We start from the raw sequence: 10,084 nt of genomic DNA on the forward strand, positions 1-10,084 counted from the left end.
CATCAATTTATATATATATATATATATATATAGAGAGAGAGAGAGAGAGAGAGAGAGATCACAGCCAGAGAAGTCAGAAATCCAAGCACAAGAAGGATTTGATTCGGTGCTGTTTGCTTGAAGGTGGAAGGGGCCATGTGGCAAGGAATGTGGGCAGCCTCTAACAGTGATGGCGAGCCTATGACACGCGTGTCAGAGGTGACACGTGAACTCATTTTTTTGGTTGATTTTTCTTTGTTAAATGGCATTTAAATATATAAAATAAATATCAAAAATATAAGTCTTTGTTTTACTATGGTTGCAAATATCAAAAAATTTCTATATGTGACACGGCACCAGAGTTAAGTTAGGGTTTTTCAAAATGCTGACACGCCGAGCTCAAAAGGTTCGCCATCACTGAACTAGGAGGTCACAGTTTGATTCCCAGTCAGGGCACATGCCAGAGTTGCACGCTAAAACCCCAGTAGGGGGCATGCAGGAGGCAGCCAATCAATGATTCTCTCTCATCATCGATGTTTCTATCTCTCCCTCTCCCTTCCTCTCTGAAATCAATAAAATATATTTTTAAATAAATAAAATAGTCAAAGAAGTCCCCCAGAAAGTAGAACATAAAAACAAAGAGACAAAAATAAAAATTTGGAGAGAAAAGACATTAAAATTAAAGGGTCAATCCATGAAGTCCAAATGTAGCACAATAAGGGTTTCGGGAAAAGAAAACAAGAAAAAAAGTGGGGAGGGCTAGACGATCGAAGTGACTGAAACCACGGGATGAAACACATTCCTCCCAGCTGCTTAAGCTGACACATCCTGCAGATTCCTTAGACCTTTTGAACTTTCCTCCCATGGAACAGCCATGAAGTCTCCCCACCAGCTCTCTCGGAGAGCCTGTGCCCACCTGGGGAGAAGACTGTCGGTAGAAGTGCTTCAGCTGCTCGTAGGGCAGAGGGAGTTGCAGGCGCTGGTACATGACATGCTTTAGAAATTCACACGTAAACTGACAGCAGCCGTCCTGGCTGACAGGCCCGGGGAACACCACGGGCACCAGGCCATGGCGGGGGCGAAAAGACTCGGAGCGGCTGGGAAGCTCCTGGGCGGCGGTCGTGTCCAGGAGTTCTATGTGGGGGGCGTGGGTGTCCTCCGCCTCCTCATACCACTCCAAACCTGGCGGGCGCGCAGAGGGACAAGAAAGAGAAAAGTTACAAACTCAAAGGCCAAAGCCAGCCTTCTCGTCCCGTTAGCCACCCCAACCCCGACACATGCACATTCCCTTCGCCAACTCCAGTGTGGGTGGAGGTGGGACGATTCCTAATCCCAGTCGCCTAAAGTGATGTAAGTGACGGCGGGCTGGTGAGAACGCGGGGCGGGGGCGCAACTCCGAAGCCGGGGACTGACGCTGACTCAGACAGCGGCGGCCCGGATCTGAACTGAAAGAACGTGTAATCCAGCGGGCTCCAGAACGCCGCCCACCGAGATGAAGGCAGAGTGGGGTGAACCAATGGGATCGGGGCCGTGGGGCGCTGGCAGTCACTCTGGCCGAGCCAGAGCCGGGAGGGAAAACCAGAAATGCGGACAGGGAAAGGGAAGACAGGCCAGAGAAGGGGCCAGGGACACATGACGGGAGGGGGCGGCGGCGGGGAGCAAACTGGTCCCCCAAGCATCCCGGGATCCGGACCACCTGCCTTACCTGGGGCTGCGGTCAAGGACCGCACTTCCGGCTCCGGAGCTGCCATCGCGACCTCCTCTCCGCCGTGCGGTTTGAATAGGCGCGCCGCGAGGCATTATGGGAAGCCTGTGCTTCCACTTCCGGCAGGTTGGGCCGGAAGCCGACGCGGCGCCACAGCAGTACGGTGCCGACTGTGCTGGGGTGGGACTTGAGCCTTGCGCTCCCTCCCTCACACCCTCGCACCGGTCTCCGCCGCGGAGCGCTGCCTCCCAGAGGACACCGGCCCGCACGCACCCTCCTCCCCCCGCGTCCACTATTCATTGTGCGCCTACTTGGTGCCAAGCCCTGTCCTAGGTGCTGGACGCTCCGTGGCAAACCAGACCGAGGCGGAGGCTGTGCTCCAGAGGCTCACTGCCTACAGACAATGCAACGCCATGAATCATACAGCACACTGGCTGCGGAGGTGAAGGACAGGGACACCTAACCTAGACGAGGTGTGAAGCAAGGGGTAGTCCAGAGACAATATGCCCAAGAAACTGACCTGTGGGGTGAATAAAGTTAAGGAGGAGGACCTAGTCATCTTGGAGAACGTTGGAGACAAGAACATCCTCTATTCAAGGAATGAAAAGAATTCAGGCCCTGGATGGTGCGCTCAGTGGTTAGAGCGCCGCCCCGTGCACCGAAGGGTTGCAGGTTCAATTCCGGCTCAGGGCACATACCCAGGTTGTAGGTTCGATGAGCGGTGGGGGCACGTGTGTGAGGCAACAAATCGATATTTCTCTCTCCCTCTCCCTTGCTCTCTCTCTCTGGAATCAATGAAGAAAAAAAAATGTCCTTGGAGGAGGAATTAAAAAAAAAATCAGGTTATAAAGAGTTAAGGCTGTGGTGGACAAACAGGAGCCAGATCTTGGTAAGGCTTTATAACCCAGGTTTGAACTTGATCCTGTAAGTGATGGAGAACCTTTGAAAGGTTTAAGTAGGGGAGTAGCATTAAACGTAAATTTAATCTCTACACTGGCTGTAGTGTAGAGATTAGATTACAGGTAGGATAAGAGAGGAGGCAGGGATGCCAGTTAGAGCTAGCAACTACAGTTACCCAACTGCATGGTGAAAGAGGCCTGAGCTGAGTGGTCACAGTCGGTGGAGAGAACTGGGTGAACTCTAGAGAGAGACTTAGGAGGTCCAATGAGCATTACTTGGTGGTTGATCCCAGGAAGAAGAGGAGGGCTAGGGAGTGGCTTTCAAGAAGACAAGCAGGTTTTTCACGTCAGCATCTCTAGGGCCAGTTGTGTCATTCAACGAAAGAACACTAGAGTAGCCCAGCCGACCATGACTCAGTGGTTGAGTGTCAACCTATGAACCAGGAGGTCATGGTTCGATTCTGGGTCAGGACACATGCCCAGGTTGCAGATCCATCCCCAGTGTGGGGCGTGCAGAAGGCAGCTGATCAATGATTCTCTTTCATCATTGATGTTTCTCTCTCTCCCTCTACCTTCCTTTCTGAAATCAATTTAAAAATATTTTTTAAACTATTTTTTTAAAAAAAGAACACAGGTAGGATCAGTTTTTTGGAGGTGTGGATAAGGAGAAAAGATGAGTTCAGTTTTTGATAGGTTGAGTTTGCCGTTTCATTGAACAGATATTTAGGAATAGAGATAAGTATTTGAGTGTCATCAGCATGGGATTGGATAAGATCACCCAGGGAGCCCTAGCTGGTTTTCCTCAGTGGATAGAGTGTCAGCCTGCGGACTGAAGGATCCCGGGTTCGATTCCAGTCAAGGGCACATGCCCAGTTTGCAGGCTCGATCCCCAGTAGGGGGCATGCAGGAGGCAGCCAATCAATGTTTCTCTTTCTCTCTCTCTCTCTCTCTCTCTCTCTCTCTCTCTCTCTCTCTCTCCTTCCTTCCTTCCTCTCTGAAGTCAATAAAAAAAAATCTGTATTAAAAATAAAAAAGTCCTAGCCAGTTTGGTTTAGTGGATAGAGTGTCAGCCTGCGAACTGAAGGGTCCCAGGTTCAATTCCAGACAAGGGCACATGCCTGGGTTGCAGGCTTGAGTCCCCAGTAGGGGGCTTGCAGGAGGCAACCAATCAATCATTTTCTCTCATCCATATTTCTCTCTCTGACTGAGGAGTTGCCAGAGAAGTATAAATAGAAATAGACGTGTCAAGTCACAGAGGCCAAGAAAGGTTGTGTTTCCGGAAGTACGTACCAGAGATCAAAACATACTATAAAAGACCCGACTGGTATAACTCAGTGGTTGAGTGTCGACCCATGAATCAGGAGGTCCTGATTTGATTCCCGGTCAGGGCACATGCCTGGGTTTCAGGCTTGATCCCCAGTAGGGGGCATGCTGGAGGCAGCCAATGGATGATTCTCACTCATTGATGTTTCTATTTCTCTCCCTCTCCCTTCCTCTCTGAAATCAATTTAAAAATGTTAATCGATCTTATGTCATTGGATTGAGAGAAAGCTATGCTGATGGGTGAAAATGACCTTCCATGAGAACCCAGGTTGCAATTATCCAAACAAGGTCCTATCTCCTATAAAAGACACACAAAGAGCTGTGTTTGGCATCTCATCTTGAAAGGAGTTTGACTTTTCTGGTTGTTCAAGAGCTGCATTAAATACAAGATAAGATTCAATGTGATCCCTATTAAAATACCAACAGCATATTTCACAGATCTAGAACAAATACTCCAAAAATTTATATGGAACCAAAAAAGACCCTGAATACCTGCAGCAATCTTGAGAAAGAAAAACAAAGTTGGAGGAATCACAATACCAGATATCAAGTTATACTACAAAGCCACCTTAATCAAAACAGCCTGGTACTGGCACAAGAACAGGCATATAGATCAATGGGACAGAACAGAGACCCCCAGAAATCGACCCAAGCCATTACATTTAATTAGTATTTGACAAAGGAGGCAAGAGCATACAATGGAGTCAAGACAGTTTCTTCAATAAACAGTGTTGGGAAAATTAGATACATGCAAAAAAATGAAACTAGACCACCAACTTACACTATATACAAGAATAAATTCAAAATGGATAAAAGATTTAAATGTAAGTCAGAAAACCATAAAAATTCTAGATGAAACCATAGGCAGCAAAATCTCAGACATCTCTCGTAGCAATATGTTTATGGATACATCTCCTAGGGCAGTGGTCGGCAAACTGCGGCCCCTTGAGTGTGGCTCTTCCACAAAATACCACGTGCAGGTGCGCACGTACAGTGCGATTGAAACTTCGTGGCCACCCTCAAGGGGCCAAAGAGCCGCATGTGGCTCGCAAGCCACAGTTTGCCGACCACTGTCCTAGGGCAAAGGAAACTAAGGAGAAAATAAACACATGGGACTACATCAAAATAAAAAGCTATTGCACAGCAAGAGAAGCCATCAACAAGACAAAAAGAGCCGTGGGAGAATATATTTGGCAATGATACATCTGATAAAGAGTTAATATAAAAAATATATATAAAGAACTCATACAACTTAACAAAAGAAGACAATCAAATTAAAAAATGGACAAAGGACCTAAATAGACACTTCTCCAAAGTGGACATATAGATGGCCAGGAGGTATGAAAAAATGCTCAAAGTCATTGATCATCAGAGAGATGCAAATTAAAATGACAATGAGGTATCACCTCACACCTGTCAGAATGGCTACCATCAACAAATGTCAAGTAGGGCGAGGATGCGGAGAAAAGGGAAACCTAGTACACTGCTGGTGGGAATGCAGACTGCTGCAGCCATTATGGAAAACAGTATGAAGTTTCCTCAAAAGATTAAATACAGAACTGTCATTTGACCCAGGGACCCCACTTCTAGTAATATATCCTAAGAGACCTGAAACACCAATCAGAAAGAATGGATGCACCCCTATGTTCATAGCAGCACAGTTTACAATGGCTAGTATCTGGAAACAGCCCAAGTGCCCATCAATAAACGAGTGGAGAAAAAAAGCTGTGGTACATTTACACCATGGGATATGATGGAGTAGTAGAAAATAAGGATCTCTTACCATTTGAGAAAGCATGGAGGGACCTGGAGAGTATTATGCTAAGTGAAATAGGTCAGTCAGAGAAAGACAAGTATCACATGATCTCACTCATATGTGGAATCTAAGTAACAAAATAAACTGATGAACAGAGTGGATCCAGAGGCAAGGAAGCTTGAAACTGAGTGTGGAATCTCTGAGACAAGGCGGGTGGGGGGTGATCAACCAAAGAACTTGGACGCATAACCCATGGACACAGACAATAGGGTGGTGAAGGCCTGGGGTGGGCCGCAGGGGAAGGGTGGAGGGGGTCCCTTCTGCCCCCCAACCCTCTCTGGCCTTCCCGCTGCAGTTTGACAATCAGTTTGAGGCAGCTCTGCCTCTGTATCTATTATTGTTCAAAAGTTTGTAATGGTCTTTATTATCCATGAATGAGTGAGATCATGTGGTATTTTTCCTTCATTGACTGGCTTATTTCACTTAGCATAATGCTCTCCAGCTCCATCCATGCCGTTGCAAATTGTAAGAGTTCCTTCTTTTTTACAGCAGCATAGTATTCCATCGTGTAGATGTACCACAGTTTTCTAATCCATTCATCTACTGATGGGCACTTAGGCTGTTTCCAGATCTTAGCTATGGTGAATTGTGCTGCTATGAACATATGGGTGCACATATCAACAGGAAAGATTTTTAAAAAATACAAGATTAAACTCATCATGATTCAACATCTCAAGTTTATAGTCAGCAGACTTGGTTGCAGAGAATAATCCAAGGAAAGTGTCCAAATAGATTCTGTAAATGATACTTTTTCTTGTTTACTGGATTAATGATTTTGATTTTTGGATTTGCTGTGGCAAGTTTCTCCCTGGGTTATAAAATGTTTCCCTTTGCAATGACAATGATGGATATTGCCACTGTTTTTCTTATCATTCTTATTGTGGTAAATGTTGATGTATGCTGAAAGTCGGAGAAATTCACCACTCCTCAACTAGAAGAATCATGGAAGTGCAGAATTGAGCACAATGAAATTTAGGCGTTAGCAACCAAGAAACCAACAGTCAGCACCTGCCTATAATCTTATCTGAAACCTGGTTATCTCTAGGCCTTTAGAACTTTTTAAAGTTTCTTGAGCATTTTACTTACAAAATAAACACCAGTTTAAAAAATGTTAATCACTTAAAAAATAAAATACTATAGCCCAGCTGGCATGGCTCAGTGATTGAGCATCAAGCTATGAACTAGGAGGTCACGATTCGATTCCCAGTCAGGACACATGCCCAGGTTGCCAGTTTGATCCCCCAGTATGGAGCATGCAGGAGGCAGCCAATCAATGATTCTCTCTCATCATTGATGTTTCTAACTCTCTCCCTCTCCCTCTCTGAAATCAATAAAAATATTTTTTAAAAACATACTATAAAACTACAATTATTAAAATACTGTGGTATTGACTCAGGAATAAACAAACAAATTATAAAACAGAAGAGAGTCCATAAACAGATCCATGTATATATAAATCTTACTATATTATGAGGGTGACTTTTCAAAGCAAATAACTTGAGCCCTGGCCAGTTGGCTCAGTGGATAGTGTAACAACCCATGGGCTGAAGGGCCCCAGGTTCAATTACAGTCAAGAGCACAGACCTTGGTTACAGTCTCAATCCAGCCGTGGGCAAACTACGGCCCGCGGGCCAGATCCGGCCCGTTTGAAATGAATAAAACTAAAAAAAAAAAAGACCGTACCCTTTTATGTAATGATGTTTACTTTGAATTTATATTAGTTCACACAAACACTCCATCCATGCTTTTGTTCCGGCCCTCCGGTCCAGTTTAAGAACCCATTGTGGCCCTCGAGTCAAAAAGTTTGCCCACCCCTGGTCCCTGGCCCTTGTCAGGGACCATGTGGGAGGCAACCGATCAATGTGTCTCTCTCACATGGATGTTTCTTTCTCTCTGTCTCTCCCCCTCCCTTCTATTCTCTCTAAAAAAATCAATGGAAAAATACCCTCGGGTAAGGATTAACAACGACAAAAAGCAAATAACTTGAGACAAATTCCTATCCAATTAGAGGGGGGAATATCAAATTAGTTCCTACCACACATCCTACATAAAGATAAATTCCAAAAAATTAAAATCTTATGTAAAAGCACTATACACAGAATGACTAATTACATCCCAGAAAAAAAAAGTGTATGTGTGTGTGTATACATATATATCCCAGTCAACCACATCATAAGCATCTCACAAGTAATTCCTCCAGGAAACTAAACACATAGCACCTTCCTTCTCCCAGGACCCTGATCCCTTCCTGGACAGACATCTGTATTCAGCCTACTTCTCTGGCAGCCTTCACTCCTATCTGTGGTAAGCCAGGTTGTTCAAGAATGGGATATTGCCCTAGCCAGTTTGGCTCAGTGGATAGAGCGTCAGCCTGGGGACTGAAGGGTCCTGGGTTCGATTCCGGTCAAGGGCACATACCTCAATTACAGGCTCCAGGGCAAGTGCAGGAGGCAACCAATCCATGTTTCTCTCACATCCATATTTCTCTCTTTCTCTCTCTCTTCCACTCTCTAAAAAATCAATGGAAAATACCCTCGGGTGAGGATAAAAAAAAAGATGATATTGAAAAACAAACAAATAAATAATAAATTTTTTTAAAAGAATGGGATATCAAAATTAGTTATCCTCTCCCAACTCTCAAAAGTTCTCCACTTAGGAGACAAGGGTATTGGGATGGGTAAAGTGAGACTGTGTGTTGGAGTAGTTGAAAGATCCACGAAGATGAGAAGACAAGTGTTATCAGGCAAGCGCAGCAGGCCCTGGTTATCATGAGCCCAGAGCTGCTGCTGGTGAGAAAATGGGAATGGCCTTAGCTCTCCCTTCCAATCCCCATCCTTCTTGAGATCTGTCACTGAGTTTTTGGGTCTCGGCCTCTACGTAGCAGTTTCTCTGGCTAAGGTTGACTTCTGCAGTATAAACTTCCTTTAGCTGAACAGGGTTGAGAAGTCAAATGTGCTTTCAACCACTGAAGACCACATAATTGGCTGGGTTGGCTAAGGTCTTTTGCAGATTTTCGCCTGTCAGCTCCCACTGTTTGGGGGAGTTATGCCAGGTGGGCAGCAACTCTAATTAGTAATCTGCCACCCTCCTTGTGGTCTTGGGGTGAAGCCATGGATTCTACCACGTCTGAACCCCTAAGAGGATCACCAGAGGTAAGCCACTGTTGCTGCTTCTAATTTTCCAGGTTAAACTGAGGTCTGGAGGGGTGGGCTGTTTTATTTCTTGGCTGCCTGTGAGCATCTCACTGTTTGTGAAGAGAAGGGAAGTGGACATACAATGAATGGTGAGTCATGAGAGAGCCAGGGGCTCGGAATTGAACCCTGGCGTCCTGACTCCCAACCCAGCAACACTAATTGCTTCTCCACTCTGCTTTTCTAGTGTCTTGCACACTGGCTTATGTCGCTAAATGTTTACTCTTCGCTGGCTGCCAGAGCTCTAAAGAGCAAGAGGGATGACTTGGCAAGAAAGTCAAAAGTCAGCAATCCTCTGGGGCCCTCGGCCAAGTTTCTATTCTCGGCCACGTCCCCGCCCTCGATGTGGTCGAGGTAACCCGAGCCCGCCCCTCCTATAGCCCTGAATGTTTTAAAACTAAACTCGGTTCTCCCCGATTGGTTCTGCTTCAAAACAAGAAGGAGGGGCAATACTCGCGGCGGGCATCCTTGTAACCCTCGGGCAGCAAGGCTGGTTTATGGGTTCGGGCCTCCTGTTGGCGCTACCTTGGTGTCTTGGGCTGCTAAAACCGGCCCCCGGAGGGTGCCAGCCCGGTAATAAAGCAGTGACTGCTGTGTAAAGGCGGCATAATCATCGTAACAATAACAGCCATAATTAGGCTAACCATCACCCGCCTCCGCCCTGGCATTCGCCCTGACTCACCCCGACGGCACGCCGACCATCGGGGAAGAAACAGAGGCGGGGCGGAGCCAGCAGGCTGGAGGGACCAGTCGCCGTGCATTTGCAACTCTCCAGGTCTAAAACCTGTTGCCTGGGACCGCGCTAAGGGGCCACACCTAGGAGTGTCCTCCAAGCTGGATTCCGAAGTACGCCCTCCGGTGACCCCCCACCCCAAGGCCTTCTTAGATAAAGACCCGTTCAGAGCGCGGAGACTGGGAACCGACTACAGCTCCCTTAGACCTTTGCGCGCAAAGGCGCGCTCCTGGTCTACGCCCCGAAGCCACCTGCGGCCCCTGCGCCGCGATGCTTCCTGGGAGTTGTAGGATGGCGGCGACCTCTTTGGAGGAAGCTCTCCGGCTTGAGGACTCGATATCCCGTGGTGCACCGCGGCTGTTTCTGACGCGCCTAGAGCCGGAGACGGGTGGGGGCGTGGCCTGGGCAGGGCCCCACCCCGCTCCCCTCTGGCTGGCC

At 46.9% G+C, this 10,084-nt stretch overlaps 2 protein-coding genes across 2 annotated transcripts in view; one reads left to right on the top strand and one right to left on the bottom strand.

The window, feature by feature from the left end:
* Positions 1 to 2,318, bottom strand: part of MAD2L1BP (MAD2L1 binding protein) — an 11,319-nt gene extending 9,001 nt beyond the window's left edge. Inside the window, exons 1-2 of the mRNA XM_005860970.2 lie at positions 1,685 to 2,318; positions 896 to 1,161 (exon numbers count right to left, since the gene is read on the bottom strand). Of these exons, the coding sequence (XP_005861032.1) occupies positions 896 to 1,161; positions 1,685 to 1,730 (312 nt within the window). The 5' untranslated portion in view covers positions 1,731 to 2,318. The remainder of the gene's footprint in view (positions 1 to 895; positions 1,162 to 1,684) is intronic.
* A 6,314-nt stretch (positions 2,319 to 8,632) lies between these two features.
* GTPBP2 (GTP binding protein 2) overlaps positions 8,633 to 10,084 on the top strand; it is a 40,328-nt gene continuing 38,876 nt past the window's right edge. The window contains exon 1 of the mRNA XM_005860971.2: positions 8,633 to 8,874. Coding sequence (XP_005861033.1) covers positions 8,833 to 8,874 — 42 coding nt within the window. The 5' untranslated portion in view covers positions 8,633 to 8,832. The remainder of the gene's footprint in view (positions 8,875 to 10,084) is intronic.

This window comes from Myotis brandtii, unplaced genomic scaffold (genome assembly GCF_000412655.1).
Source record: "Myotis brandtii unplaced genomic scaffold, ASM41265v1 scaffold143, whole genome shotgun sequence".
Taxonomy (NCBI): domain Eukaryota; kingdom Metazoa; phylum Chordata; class Mammalia; order Chiroptera; family Vespertilionidae; genus Myotis; species Myotis brandtii.